The sequence below is a fragment of the Topomyia yanbarensis genome, chromosome 1, assembly GCF_030247195.1.
Source record: "Topomyia yanbarensis strain Yona2022 chromosome 1, ASM3024719v1, whole genome shotgun sequence".
Lineage (NCBI taxonomy): Eukaryota > Metazoa > Arthropoda > Insecta > Diptera > Culicidae > Topomyia > Topomyia yanbarensis.
The window spans coordinates 141,144,792-141,161,146 of record NC_080670.1 but is presented as its reverse complement, the minus strand read 5'-3'; the positions used below and the strand labels follow the sequence as shown (position 1 = coordinate 141,161,146).

At 38.7% G+C, this 16,355-nt stretch overlaps 1 protein-coding gene across 1 annotated transcript; it reads left to right on the top strand.

Moving 5' to 3' along the window:
- Positions 1 to 9,997: 9,997 nt before the first annotated feature.
- LOC131696082 (ubiquitin-like modifier-activating enzyme 5) lies at positions 9,998 to 11,738 on the top strand. The gene is made up of 3 exons (XM_058984652.1): positions 9,998 to 10,119; positions 10,195 to 10,450; positions 10,720 to 11,738. Exons 2-3 carry the CDS (start codon positions 10,228 to 10,230, stop codon positions 11,682 to 11,684), a joined length of 1,188 nt encoding a protein of 395 aa, XP_058840635.1. The 5' UTR covers positions 9,998 to 10,119; positions 10,195 to 10,227; the 3' UTR covers positions 11,685 to 11,738.
- Positions 11,739 to 16,355: the final 4,617 nt, after the last annotated feature.

Below are 16,355 nucleotides of genomic sequence, written 5' to 3'. Positions count from 1 at the left end.
AGATTTAATGTGTCAGTGATCCTGAAAATACGGAGCCGGCTCTCAGTTTCTTTCCCTACAGTCATTTGGTATAATGTGAAAAGGAAATTAAGGATGTAATAAAATCGGCAAATGGTGGCTTGATAGAACGTAAGCAAAAAACTTGTAGCTGGAGAAGTTCACACAATTGAAAAAAAAAATGTTTTACAGTCGGGTCTCCTACAACGCGGATTTCTACCGCGCGGTACCCGCGTAATGTTAATCGCATAGCTTATGGGATTTTGACTAATTGGGGCTGTGGTTGAATATTTCGTCTGCGCTAACATTTAGCGCCATACTTTCTTTGGCAAAGTTGTTGTGCTTATTTAGACCTACATTTTAGAGTGACTGGATATCCAATTAGTTGAGAACTGTGCCGCCAGGGCTACTTTAAAAGAGAGTAAATAAATCGAACGTCTCGTCGTGAATGTGACTAACGTTAAATAAGTTTACCATGGAATATTTCGAAACACTGGTTATTTTGAAAGAGTGTGTTTCAGGAAGATTTGTTCAGAAAGTGAAGAGTTTCTGGATAGTGGAAATAATAAATCAAAATTGTCCCATCAGGTGGCGCTAATGCAAATCCAAATGTTCAATTAATGTCAAAATCATTCTTTCTCTCAATAACGAGAATATTTAGAGGGGTACCAGGGCCTTGCCTCTATCGATTTATTTTTGGTTCATTGTGGATTCGCCAATAAGTCACTCATAGTCCCTCGAAATGTCAAACCAAACCATGACGTTTTACTGACATCCTAAATACAATCACTCATTTTACTGTTGACGAAAGATATCTGAGGAAAAAAAAAGTTAACTAGGTAGCTATGGAAAAAAACAGTTGAATAAAAATAAACAAAACTTTTACGGCCAATTTATTCACTGGCTGAAAGCCGGTTTGCGCCGAAACCCAGTTTTCGAGTTGCTGGTAACCAGTTAGACGTAAATCGGTTTTCAGCAAAATCCGGATTTCATCCAAGTGAAGAAATTGGCCGTAACAAAAACCAATTTTCCGGATATTGGCTATGAGTGTGAAACAGGAACAAAGATCCGCTTCGTTCGACCAGGTTCAATATCCGATAAAGTTATACAGGACATAATGCTCTTTACCGCAGATGGAATTGTCGAACCTGTGCTAATTGTATTTTGTCAAATCCTGGTAACCTCTGAAGCATTCGTGTTTTTTTTTTTTTGAAAATACATTCGTTCGAAACAAGCCGATCTAGGCACCGAAACAGATTGCAACCTTATTACACCGAGAGCGATTAAGTGTCAAATCTTTCTATTGCAATACATGCGATCTTTTGAAATTTTATTCATTTTTATTATTCAGTTTATATAGTCGCTACTAGTAGAATCGTTTTAAGTAAATAAACTACGATAAGTGTTGCTTGCTTTTTCTTAAATTCTATAGAGCAGTGCTTCTCAACCTGGGGTCCGCGGACCCCTAGGGGGCCGTAAATTCGTTGCTGGGGGTCCGCGAAGAAAAATATATTTTCCGAGTGCATATTGAAATTTTCAGTCTTGTTTCCTGACAAATTGAAAATAACATATTCATAGCATACAAAATCGATGTTTATCCATGAGGGCCTTATTACCTTGATTTGATTTGATCTTTCGAGATATTTACAACATCAACGGGGTCGCTTTGAAGAGTGCAAATGATGGTAAAACGGGTACGAACAGCTGATTAGAGTTGCTGTTGGGATGTGGATTGGTGGGATTGGAATTTCGCCAAGTCGGTTGGTTGAGGTTCTAATTAGACCATGGTTGTCGGTGCAACGATTCATTTTGATCATCAGACTGCAAATAAAATTAGCATGTATCACGATTGGTGGGTCAAATAAATCACGTCAGTTATAAGTACTTACTGTTCTGTTTCAGCGGAATTCGCCAATTTAATTTAATTTTTGATCAAGTAACAACCGAATAACCGACGCGAAAAACAGAAGAAAATCATTTTTAGTTGATCGACCGCCATAGTAACGTTCAATACTTAGTCATGGATATCGAATTTTGTGTTGATTTATTTGCATGCTTCAAGGCTTGCGTTGATGTTTTTCGTTTTCTAAGTACACTCTTAAAAGAAACTTCAAACTGGTGCGCAATCAAGCGGTGTGTGTGGTCAAAAATCTGAAGGGACCGGAGTTACTTTCCAAAATTATAAAATGAGCCACAAATTTTTAAAACTTTCTTCGAACGATTCACGTCTTTATTATTTGTCTTTGGGGGTACTATCTTCAGTAAAGATGCTCGAGAAATCAAAGACTACCAGATGGTGATAGATTAGTTTGGGATACTCTCACCACAGAGAACAGACATCCATCTTCAGCATTCAACTTGTGTAAAATCTCTAACGGTTTCGAAGGTAGTTGGGATATCCAAACCAGGTGCGCTACTGTTGCTATGTTTTTGGTTCGGACTTCCAGCATGAATTCCAGCTCAAATGCATCAACCGATAGAGTCGGAATCGCTTGTTTTCTTTGAGCAAGATATCATACTGAATCCATTCAGGAATTCGAACCGGTTCCGGAATGGATTTGAAGGATAGTTGGGATAGGTTAGTTTGGCGGCGCTAGTGTTTATTGTTTATTTATTCAAATGTTTACACACGTTTTTTAAATTTTTTTGTTCGATTATGGATGTCTGTTCTCTGTGCTCTCACTATGGTGCACTAGTGAGCGTACCACTTAAAAGTACATTTTAGAATATGATAGATCTCAAAAGTCTAGCAACATAGAAAAATTGTTTTTTCCGGCAAAGTTCTAGGGGAGATCAACGGCTACGCGATTACGGGCAAATCAAACTGAAATAGATCCAGGTGCAGCTAGTGAGCATGTACTATTTTTCAAATTTTATATCTCGAGATCACGATAATTTAGAAGTGTGGTGTCTTCGGCAATATTCATCAGCGGGTCGAGTGCTGTCCGAAGGTGAATAGATAATTTCAGAATTCAGCCACTAGGCGCTAGGGAGAATACAACTTCCAGTGAATGTTAGGTGATGTTTTGTCACGAAAGTTTAAAAATTTAATGGGTTTTGATAATCGAAATTTTTCTACAATATGGCAATATGTTTTATTTTGAAGGGCAATTTCTTGGCAGGTGAAAACCAATTGTTTTGGACATTTTTAATGCACAGGGAGTTCCAACGTGTCAAAAAAGAAAATTTTTCAACATTTTGGGAATGAATTTCATATTGCAAGGCAAGTTGTTGGCAGTTGAAAATCAATAGTTTTGGACATTTTCAATGCACATGGGGGTCCGCCAATGTGCAAAAACGATTTTTTTCAACTTTATGGGAGTGAGTCTAGGGGCAGATCACTTTAGAAATGTATAACAAATTTGCATCAAATTAGAAAAATTGCATTTCATTTCCATTTTTGCATCAACTTTGCACTCCCTCGCAGAAAAGTTTGTTTTACAAACGTCCTACGCTGATTCACTTTTTCGACGTTTTGTTGAATGTAAGGCTAATTTTTTGTAGGGTTTTGACGTCTTACACGCAACGCAAAATACATTGCACTCAACGCAAAATACATTACGAATTTCTATTTTGATGGAAAGAAATAAATGCATTTCTGATTTTTAAAAAGTGCATCACAAGTGATCTGCCCCTAGGAGTGAGTGTTATATTGAAAGGCAAGTTTTTGACAGAAGAAAATCAGTAATTTTGGACATTCATAATGCACAAGGGGTAGTTAGTTTTATATTGAAAGCCTAGTTGTAGACAGTTGTAAATCAATAGCACAGACTAACAGACATAACACTATGAAGGAATTTCCTCAAAAAACATCGATCCGACGATTTTCCAAGAACGCTAGCACCACCTTTTATTCACGGTCCCAAACATTCATTTAGTGGTGGGTTACCCCTCAGGTTTGGGAACAATTTTTCACTAGTGGTCTATCCCCCATATGCTTGTTCATATGTCAGTGGCGCCATAATTTCAAATGTGGCCACAGTCCCAACTACAAATATATTTAAACTGACCGTTAAAGCGAGCGAAGCTTTGTTTTTAAGTGTTATGTCTGTTAGTCTGTGTCAATAGTTTAGGACATTTTCAATGCACATGGGGATCCGTCGATGAATCAAAATAGAAATTCTTTTCAACTTCATGGGAGTGAGTTTTAATGGTAAGTTGATGGTACATGATATTCAAAAGTTTTGGGCATTTTCAATGCAAAGGGGGGTCCGCCGAAAAAAAATTCAACTTTATGAGAGTGAGTTGTATATTGAACGGCAAGTTGTTGGCAGATCTAAATCAATAGTTTTGGACATTCTCAATGCACTTGTGGGTCCGTCGATGAATCAAAATGGAAAATTTTTCAACTTCATGGGTGTTGCTACAGGAACAACACAAACGGCAACACTGCTTGACAAATCGCGTGGACAGTGAACTGTCCTTTGACCTGTCAGACGAAAACGAAATGTTGGAGGAAGATAGAGCAGCGCAGAGTTGCACGAAATCATGACTATCACTTTTTCATCAAAATGTACGTAAAACTTCGGTCACAAATCAAAATGATCGTCTTTTTCAGTTGAGAGAACTTGAGCAACCAAAACTGAGCATAGTGAGTGCCAGCAACAGTGACGAGGGAGAGTGAGAAAAAAAAATGACGGCGCACAGCGCAGAGACAGCAGAGTCAAGTGAGCACACAATGCAAATTCTCCTCTTTCCGTTTTGTTTACCTCGCGCTGTTTTGTCTACCTCGTAAATTCAACAAGCATATTTTTTATTCATTGAATTATCACCATATGATTCAATCACTAGCCAGTATTTATTTACCCTTCTGCACTTGCCATAAATTCGAACGAAAACAGTAATATACTTGAAAGATACTTATATGCTTTTTGACCTGGTTTACTGTAAACATATTTATCAAGAGATAGAGCACATTTTTACTAACCAAACATATCAACATGACGAAAAAACTAAAATCTATTTGTTTTGATTTCCTTGCAGAGCCTACTGCGATTGCGAATAAACAAAAGTCAGTTTCATATTATTACCCGGATAGAATTTTACAATAGCATTTACCCTACAAACAATAATAAAATAAATATTATAGTTATTACTGTTTCAACATTGTTCGATGCCAAGTTCTCACAGTAGATTTACAATAAAATTTCATGTAACAATAAATTTCACTGTTCAGCAAAAAACTGATACAGTGCATTCACATTAAATTTTACTGTTTTCGAGAAAAAAATGTATGAAGAAAAACTGATTTTTTTAATGTTAAGATACATAACCACCCCCCCCCCCCCCCTTTTTCACTGTAAAAGTCTATTTTACATTGAAATTTACTATAAAAACGTTAAAGTTTATTGTTTTTGTATTGTAGCATAACACTAAAACTTACTGTAAATTATTGTAAAAATACTGTACTGTCACAGTGAAAATCAAGGTTTTGTTACTGTACATTTCTATTCGGGTAGGGAAGCGGATAGAATACAACACGAATATTATATTATTAAATATTACATTGCTTGAGCATGTTCCATAGTCATACATCGAATGAATTTATGAATGCGCGTAATTCTATTACTGCTCTTATCCAAACGGCGAAGGAATTTGAAATACAATTTTTCTCGAACAATCTTCGGTTAGCAACCAAACCAATTTTAAATAGGTAATGTATTTGAACTGTAATATTGAATTCAAGGCTTGTATCGTGAAGAATTTAAAACTTTCCTTGCCAGACTTAATGACAATAATTTTCGAAACTGACTGTCGTCGAGAGGTTTCAGTCAAGCTGAAACGAAACGAAGTGAGCAAAAGAGCAAAAAGACAGAACATTTTTCCGCAAAGGCACTCACGTAGTATGACTGACAGTATATGTTGCTAACTCAGTGTGAAAACTTACTCGGAAAGAGAGTCGAATATGAGTGCTTGCGACCGTGTAGGAAGGTTTTCTGTTTACGGTTACCGAATGCAGCACTGGCCTACTGCATAGGCAACTGTATCGAAAAATCATATTTATAAATTACAGTGAATTTAAAACTAATTCCTAGCTTTGTTTAGCTCTCCAACGGTAGGTTTAATTTATAAGAATACTATTGAATTATAATTTAATAATCGTTCTAACAGAAGAAAAAGAAATAATAGGCTACTGAAGACCAAAGAAACCACATGGTTTATTGAAATTGTACACTACTTTGTAAGTTAACCTATATACTTTATTTTCTACAATTTTCCCAATCAAACCTGTATTTACAGTTTGAAGCTTTTTGAATAATTGCGCTCAAAATAGTGTCCTTTGTTCTACCCGAACAATGGGAATGAGTTTTATATTGAAGGGTAAGTTGTTGGCAGATAAAAATTAATTGGTTTAGTGCCGCATAGTGAGAGTATCCCAAACTAATCTGTCACCATCGGGCAGTCCTTGACAGCTCGAGCAACTTTGCTGAAGACAACACCCTTCTAAATTACCGTCTTTAGAAGATATTGAAATAAAAAGATGTTTGCTGACTAGCTCCGCCTAGTGGGTGATATCTAATTTTATTATTACATTATCAAACAGCCCTTGTTGTCCTCAGAAACTTTACAGAAAACATCATTTTCCTAATTATTAAACTTTCGTGACAAAACATCACCTAACATGTACTGGAAGTAGTATTCTCTCTAGCGCCGCCTAGTGGCTGAATTTTGAAATTATCTATTCGCCTTCGGGCAACACTCAACTCGCTGATGAATATTGCCGAAGACACCTCACTTTTGACTTATCATGATCTCGAGATATAAAATTTGAAAAATAGTACATGTTCACTTTAATTTGATTTGCCAATACAGCGCAAATTCGTTAGTTGGGTGTTCGCTAGTTGGGCTGTTCGTTAGTTGGGTGTTCGCTAGTTGGGGCATGCCCCAACTAAAAGACACTCTTATGTCAAAACTGAAAGTCAAAAACTGATTGACGTTTGAATGTCATTGATTTCAAGGGGTTCATTGGTTGATTTCTGTGGCGATCCAGAAAAAATCATACTTTGAAATTCAATGGAATTTTATTTTTTGAATTCATATTTCGGAATGATTTTAGCGAAATAAATGTGTTAAATATTTCGCTTCTTCCATTCAGCATCAATTAGTTTGTGTCGCAGAGACGTTAGTTTAGTAACTTTTGAAGGCCATCTCTGATGTATTCAATCACATTATCCAATCTTTTTTAGCTAGTGGCAACGTAGTATGTTTGTGCTTTATCGGCTTTTTCCCGACGGTGTATCAATTTCCTGTTTTATGTGAAGCAATTTATCAAAAAATAATTGATGGCAAAAAGAACACTAATGACATACTTTGTCACAAAAAACAACTTTAAATTGGAAGGAAACAACCAACTTTTGTGAATTGTAAAATATTTCTGTTTGTTTTTTTATGAAAGAAAACAAAAAATCAGCGTTTCCCTTGGGTAATTTTTGTCAGCTGTCAGTTGCCCCAATTAACGGATACGATTCGCTAGTTGGGGCGCAGTCGTGACCCAACTAACGAATTTGCGCTGTAATTGCGTAGCCCTTGACCTCCTCTAGAGCATTGCCGAAAACACCATCTTTCTAAGTTTTAGACTTTTGAGATGTATCATATTCTATAATGTACTTTTAGGTGGAATGCTCTTTAGAGCCTCATAGTGAGAGTATCCCAAACTAATCTATCACCATCTGGTAGTCTTTGATTTCTCGAGCAACTTTACTGAAGACAGTACACGCAGAAAAAATTAGCATATTTAAACCAAAAAAATGTGTTATTGAATCCAATCATTTATTGTTTATCACTTTAACAAACAAACTTATTGGTTTGAAAATATTTTTTTATTACAACAACAACAAATTTTTGCTTTCAATAAATACATTTTTAGTATCAATAATTTTCTTTTAATTTCAATAAAATAATTATTGAAAAACGATACGATAATTTTGTTTTATTGAAACAATAAATAAATTTTATTGAATTCAATAAATAATTTTATTGTCTCCCGACCAATAATTTAATTTATTGAATTTAATACATAATTTTATTGAACCTACAAATCTTTTTTCTGCGTGTACCCTTCTAAGAGACCATCCATCCAATGACGTAGTATTTTTTGAGTGATTTTTAACACCCCCTTCCCTGTCGTAGTATTTCGCCACACACCTCTAAATACTCCCCTGGTAATTTCGTAGCTTGACGGTAACCCTTCCCCCCCTTGTCCACGCAAAAATTTAAAAAAACGATGTTAGATGAAACGGGTAAGATTGTCGTGACATCAGGTCAACCCCAAAGGCTTTAGTACAAATATTCTGCAGAGTTTGAAGCCAGAAAAAGTCTAACTATAGAGCAAAATTAGAATCCAGCTTTGCTGCACAGGAATCAGAGACGGATTCCAATTGTGCTCGATAGGTAGATTTTTTTTTTTGACTTCACTCTTTGCGCAACTATTCTCTATCAACTGTGGTCAACCCCTATTCCCCTTTAAAAAAGCTACGTAGCCTCTTACCCCCCTGCCGTCACACATCATCACAAAATACACAACTCCCCCTCCTCCATATAATCAACGACATATAATGCTACGTCATTTATGAATGGTCCCTAAACATTATCGTTATTGAAGCACAATATGCAGATTGTAATTAAATCAAAACAAACACCAATCAATATTCTCTATTACACCAAGTTTAAAGTTTAGGAAACGGGTCACGGGATTTCGCACGGAATTAGGCCAGGGGAAAACCACTGTTTGACAAATCGACAAATAATCGGTTTGACAAACACGAATAAAAAGTTTGGCTGTGTTTGATCAAACGACGAGAACATTTCAAATGGGCCGATAAACAAAACGTAAACAATTCCGGTTAATACTTACTTCAAATAGACACTAACAAAGCTTTAAACACACCTTAAATAAGCCGGTTCTGAAGCCTGGCTGTTGGCAAAATAATAGATTTTCGAAAAGCACATAAGCAAAATAACTTGTTTTGCTTATGTTCCCTTTCACTTGCCCTCAAAAATTAACGGTTCATATACACCAAACAACAAAACGGGAAAATTTGTTTATGGGCCCTTTTCTTAATGAAAAAGACTATACTTGAAAAGGGAACAAAAACATCGCAACACCAAGAAAGAGATCAAAATAAACGTCACATAATCATTTGCTGTAAACAAAAGGGCTCACCCGCACGCACTATAAGCTATCGTCTCGCCGAAAAGGGATTATAAGAGAGGGCACAAAACCAGTACGATATTTCAAAAGGGACCAAAAAATTTATCTGCGAAAATCGTTCAAAATACAATTTTTTAATAAAATCTGGTATATTATTCGGAAAAAATGGTTGATTTAACACGGCATTGAGTTGTTTGGTCCTTAAATCAAGCTCCTGTTCATAAATGAGAATATAAAGTACGAGGTAATTTTTCAGACGCCATTTTCTCAACATGAGCATATTGTATATAATGCCTTATGAAATGTTGACGTCGAATATTTGAAGAACCAGTACACAGCTGTTCAAATTTATTTCACGAAAGATATCAAATATTTGACGTTATGACAAACAGTGTACTGGTAGCTTAAGGGTTGCTTTAGAGGAAAACAAAAAAAATGCACTGCAAAAACCGGTTGAGGTTATAGGTATTTCGTGAGGCAAACAAACCAACCCAGTAAAGTTCAGCCGGAAATGAATTGGAATTCTAGCTGGTTCCAGTTCGTCCACGGGCTCCAGTGACACAACCGATTCTAACTAGAATCTGTTGTGTCACTGGAGCCGGAATACGAACTGGAACCAGCCAGAATTCCGGTTCATTTCCGGCTGAGCTTAACTGGGAAACTCCGTTGGTTTGACTTTAGGTTTGTTCCAGTACATGGAAGTTACTCCCTGTTGCTCCGGAGCAAAAAATTCTTGCTCCTTTTCACTCCGGTTTGCCACCAGAAGAAGAAAAAAGAGGAGAAGATAGTACGGGAACGATTTTCTCCCTGTTTGCTCCGGAGTACTTCCAGTTTCTCCTGGTACTGGAACAAACCTTTTGCATCTGTGGTTGTAAATGAGCTGTCAGAAATCTTAATTGCGGGACAGACGACGTTGACACGTTTCACAATAAATCGTGTTTATAGTGTTATTGTAATTTGTTTGCCACACGGTAAAGTGATGAATATAGAGTTGTAATAATTGTTCAGTTTTATTTTAATATCTAAAATATATTTTTGTTTCACAGTATTGCTAAAAATCTTATACTAGGCGCTGCGGAATGTCGATTAATGAATTGAAATCCCAAATCCAATACCTTCAGAATGAGTTGGAGCGTGTTAAATCCAGTATTGATAGCGGAGGACAAAATGTTAGAGAAAAGATCAAGAAGATGTCCTCGGAAGTTACAGACTCCAACCCTTATAGTCGATTGATGGCATTGCAAAGAATGGGAATCGTCATCAATTACGAGCAAATTCGCGAAAAAAGCGTGGCTATAGTGGGTAAGGTCACTAAATAGTAACATATGGAACGAAATCGAATTAGAAAATAGGAAGTATATTGTCCATAAAAAAGTATACGCCAAGTTTTTCATACGATTTAAAAAAATTACATTTTTAGCTAGGTTGTTATTTGTAACCGTCTTTATACCTATTATTTTGTAATTTACTAGTGTTAACGAAAACCTGGTTGTTAAAACTGTTTTTCAGGTCAAGGAAAAATTAATACTAGTCATCATGTATGTTTTAACATTCAAAATGACTTTTTGCAGGTGTTGGTGGCGTCGGTAGCGTGGCGGCAGATATGTTAACCAGGTGTGGTATTGGCAAACTATTGTTGTTTGATTACGATAAAGTAGAACTAGCTAACATGAACCGCTTGTTTTTCACTCCTGACCAAGCTGGACTATCGAAGGTTGAAGCGGCGGCCAAAACTCTCAATTTCATCAATCCAGATGTCAAGATCATGACTAATAATTATAATATTACGACGGTGGAACATTTTGACTCATTCTTGAGTGCAATTCAAACAGGAGGCATTCGGGAAGGCATGTCGGTTGATTTAGTATTAAGCTGCGTAGATAATTTTGAAGCACGAATGGCAATCAACGCGGCTTGCAATGAACTGTCTCTGAATTGGATTGAATCAGGAGTCTCGGAAAATGCGGTGTCTGGACACATCCAATTTATTCGTCCGGGAGAAACTGCGTGCTTTGCATGTGCGCCTCCGTTAGTAGTGGCAGAGAATATTGACGAGAAAACATTAAAACGTGAAGGGGTATGTGCTGCTAGTTTACCAACTACAATGGGAATCGTAGCTGGGATGTTGGTCCAAAATACATTAAAATATCTGCTCAACTTCGGAACTGTATCAGACTATTTGGGTTACAACGCAATGATTGATTTTTTTCCTAAAATGAGTTTAAAACCAAACCCAACCTGTGACGACCGGTTTTGCATCGAGCGACAGAAATTTTTTTTGGCTCGACCTATAGTAGAACGTGTAGAACCTGTAGTAGAAAACGATACTTCGCTTCACGAAGAGAACATTTATGGTATAGTACTCGTAGACGAAAATACAACAGAAAACTCAACGTCCGTTTCCACTTCTACTTTTGTTACTGTCGGTCTAAAACAGGCATATGAAACGCCATGTGCGCAACACACTATTAAATCTACTACAGAAAACGAAGACGTTAGTTTGGATGATCTAATGGCCCAGATGAAGGCAATGTAAAACGTGTATTTTTTTCATATAAACGTAAAAATATAACATTTCCAAAAAAAACGATATTTTCATTAGATTATAACTGCTAACAAATCGTTATTATCTCCACATGATGAAACCATTCTCACAGTGACGTCACCTATCGCATAGAAAATCCTCCCGATTTTCCCACCGACCGACATTTTCGCGCCGGCAGAATCGCCCTAAAATGCCACTAATTAATCGGTTGTGTAAGAATTAAACGCTTGGTAGTATACGTAGGAAAATTGTGCACAGCTTTGGTCCTGGTTTATCCATATGAAGCATTTTGTTTCCGCGCGAAGGAAACGGAAACGAAACGATTGGCAGCTGGCACCTAGAGACGTCCTTTCGTGGAATTGGTTCTTTTACTGAGATAAACTTCTTCAGACTTTAGGCTAGTGCTCTACGATATGAGAGCCGGCGCTTCTAAAGCGGAATTGTTTCACATCAATATAAGAACAGTCCTTTTAGCGCTGAGATAGACGTTGAAACCAAAATAGACTAGTATCTCACTGCAAGTGGAGACCTATATTACTATTACGGATTTCAGAACGGTTTTCACAGCGAAAGAACCTTCAAAACCCTATAGGGAGAATTTCGGTGTGTATAGCACGACGCATCAATTAAGACTAACCAAAAAGTTCTAACTTTATTAACAATCTTTGGCCTTATATACTAGTTCCTAGCCTAACCAAATAGACCTCTTGCATTGATTACATTATTTGATAGGCAAACATTTCCCGTATGCATCTCATGCTCTGGTCCTATTTTTAATTCTGTTTTCTTCACCCACGCATGGCTGAGGGCTAACGCATGATTCGTTTTTGTTTATACATTTATTTGAAACGTTGCACATGGGGGGGGGGAGGGGAGGAGTTGCTTCTCTAATCTTCCGGTCATCACATCGCATGCTTTGGTATTCTTAATATGTATAACAAACATGAAGATGTGACACAAGGCGCCAAAAGCGCACTAAAATCCTGTCGATCCATTTTTCATTGGATTGTCTGCTCTAAATATATCACCAGGGGACCATTCATAAATGATGATGTGTTAACATGATAACCTTGAATTTAATTAAAACACATTTGCAATGTATAAACCTTTATAATACTCTGTTTAAAAAAAAACGTGTATATTCTTCACTTCTATCAATACAACCAATGTCACCGGTCGTATAATTATTGTCTCTGCGTATTTTCCTATAGGTTATGGGCCCAGCCCATATGCCTTGGCGCGATTATAAACGTTTTATTTTATCGATCCGGAAGATAATCGACAAAAGAAATGTCAACAAGTGGCGGTAGTGCTAACGGTGGCTCCAGCGGTGAGCGAAATTTGAATGCAGGAGGAAACGTTTCACTGCCAGCAATCGAGAGACTGCGTGGCCGGGAAAATTACAGTTCGTGGGCGTTTGCAACCAAGATGATTTTGATTCGTGAAGGAACTTGGGACGCCATCATACGGCAAGGAGATGATCCGGAAGATGCGCAGACGTTGCGGGCACTAGCAACAGTTTGCCTTTGTATCGAACCAGTCAATTACAGTTTAGTCCAAAGTGCTAAAACAGCGAAACAAGCCTGGACCAATTTGAAAAATGCATTCCAGGATGATGGGATGACTCGACGAATAGGACTACTGCGTAAATTAACAAGTATACGTTTGTCTAATTGTTCGTCAGTGGAGGAATATGTCAGCGAGTTGATGTCAACCAGCCACAAATTGTCGGAAGTTGGTTTCACGGTTGATGATACATGGCTGGCGAGTCTGTTGCTGATGGGGTTACCTGAACTGTACGAACCGATGATAATGGGCCTCGAGGCGTCTGGGACACGGATAACTGCGGATGCTGTAAAAGCCAAAATTCTCCAGGATGTCAAAATGGATACTGTACCAAAAACAAGCAGCAGCTCGGAAGCTTTTTACAGCCAGCAACGAAAAGGGAAGAAAAACATAAAATGCTTCAAATGCAAACGATTGGGGCACTACGCTTCGGAATGTCAGCAGAATGGTTCAACAGACGAACAGGAGAAGCCTGTTAAGCGACATGCGGCAATGGGAATGTTTCACAAATTACACGATATGGAGATGGATTGGATATTTGACTCCGGAGCAAGTTCGCACATGTGTAGCAGTAAGGCGCTTCTTGAAAATGCAATAGAAGTGTCACAGAAAGTCAATGTAGCAAACGATGCGGAGTTATCTGTCATCGCTTGTGGAAGCGTGCAGCTTGAAGCAGACATTGGAGGTGAATCATGTCAGCTAACGATGTCCAATGTTTTGTGCATTCCAGACTTGGCGATTAATCTGTTGTCCGTGAGCAAAATCTGTAGCAAAGGCTATCGTGTACTGTTTACTGGAGACGTATGTGAGGTACGTTCGGATAGCGACGAGATAGTAGCTGTTGGGCGGGAGTCTGGAGGACTTTACAAACTTTGCTTGAGCCGCAAGCAGGTTTCGTGTGCAGCACAGGCTGAAGACGATGCGGTAATTTGGCATCGTAGGATGGGGCACTTAAACGTGCAGAGCCTGAACCAGCTTCGAACTATGGTGAAAGGAGTCGAGTTTAGTGATGCAACGATGCCTTCGTGTGTAACATGTCTACAGGGAAAGCATCATCGTCAGCCATTTAGCAAGCAAGGGTCTAGAGCAAGTGAGGTCTTGGAGTTGATTCACTCCGATCTGTGTGGACCGATGGAGGATGAGTCACTAGGAGGAAGCAGATATTTCCTGACATTCATCGACGATGTCAGTCGAAAGTTGTTTGTATATTTCCTGAGCTCCAAAAAGGAACTATTGGAATGCTTCAAGGACTTCAAGGCATTTGCGGAAAACCAAACTGGCAAACGGATAAAGCGACTCCGAACTGACAATGGAACAGAGTATGTGAATCACGACATGCGGAGTTTCTTACGTAGCTCCGGTATTCACCATGAAACTACAGTCCCTTACAATCCAGAACAGAACGGGCTTGCTGAACGCATGAATCGAACGGTTGTAGAGAAAGCGCGATGTCTGATGTTTGACGCTGGATTAGATAAACAATTCTGGGCGGAAGCAACAGCGACGGCAGCATTTCTTATTAATCGATCGCCGACGAAAGGTGTAACGGTAACACCAGAAGAGCGGTTCAGCGGCAAGAAACCGGATTTATCTGAACTGCGAGTGTTTGGTGCAAAAGTGATGTGCTATATTCCTAAGGCACACAGACGTAAGTGGGACGCAAAATCGGAATCTGGAATATTTCTTGGCTTTGCCGCTCAGTCAAAAGGGATGCGAGTATACATACCAAGAACAAAGAAGGTAATCGTTGCTCGCGATATAATCTTTGTGAGTGAGGAAGAAAAGATGTCTCCTGACTTTCCGACAGAAAAGGAAACAAAAGTAATTCCAGACAGCAAATGTACAACAATGCAGTTTTTTGATGGAGATAAACCTGTTCTCGGCGATGCTGGTCCGACGGTGACAGTAGAAGCAGTGATTCCGGAATCTAATGATAGCGATGGTGATGAGTCTTACTTCGACAGCTCATATGATTCAGTAACAGTACCTACACTGGCACCGAACGCGCTCCCTTCGCAACAAGAGGATCCACAAAATGTGGTCAGGCACAGCGAAAGGGAGCGCCGACTTCCAGGCAAGTATCAAAATTATGATATGACGTGCAGTGTTCTTCCTCAAAGTTTTACCTTATCGCAGGAAACATCAATGTACGCTGGTACTGAGCCAGAGTCATTCCGAGATGCTATGCAGTCCAACGAAAGGTTGTTGTGGCAACGTGCAATGGAAACCGAGATAGAGGCTCTGGAATCAAATGACACCTGGGAACTAATCGAGTTGCCACCAGGACGGAAGGCCCTGAAGTGCAAATGGGTCTACAAGATAAAGGAGAGACCGGATGGGTCGTTAGAACGGTACAAAGCCCGTCTCGTGATAAAGGGGTTTTCGCAAGTTAAAGGCATCGACTATAATGATACTTATTCGCCTGTGGTGAGGTATGCCAGTATCCGGTATCTGATGGCAATGGTAGCTCAAATGAATTTGCGTATTCATCAGATGGATGCTGTAACGGCTTTTTTACAAGGCGAATTGTCTGATGAGGAGATTTATATGGAACAACCGGAAGGATTTGTTAATTCGAAGGATCAGCAGAAAGTGTATCGCTTACATAAGGCGCTGTATGGCTTAAAGCAGGCCAGTCGTGTGTGGAACATAAAGTTGGACGCTGAACTGAAGAAGATTGGACTAAAGCGATCCAGTTACGACCCGTGTGTCTACTTCAAATCAGACGGAAAGCAAATCATTGTCATTGCAGTATATGTTGACGATCTTTTAATGTTTTCGAACGAACAAAAATGGATCCATGATGTGAAGCGACGGTTGTCTGCTAAGTTCCATATGAAGGATCTCGGAGAGGCTAACCAGATACTGGGTATACGAATCACCCGAGGCGATGGAACAGTCATGCTAGATCAAGAACGGTATATCGAAGATTTGCTACAACGTTTCCACATGACTGACAGCAATACGATCTCGACGCCCGCTGATGTCAACCAACGATTGACGAAGGCGATGGAACCCACAACTGAAACAGAGAAAGCAAGAATGCAGAATATTCCTTATCGTGAATTGGTGGGTGGATTACAATTCTTAGCGCAG

Coding starts and splice junctions, on each gene's coding strand:
- LOC131696082 (XM_058984652.1), top strand. CDS start 10,228: ATGTCGATTAATGAATTGAAATCCCAAATCCAATACCTTCAGAATGAG. Junction 10,451..10,719: donor AAAAAGCGTGGCTATAGTGG/GTAAGGTCACTA, acceptor GACTTTTTGCAG/GTGTTGGTGGCGTCGGTAGC.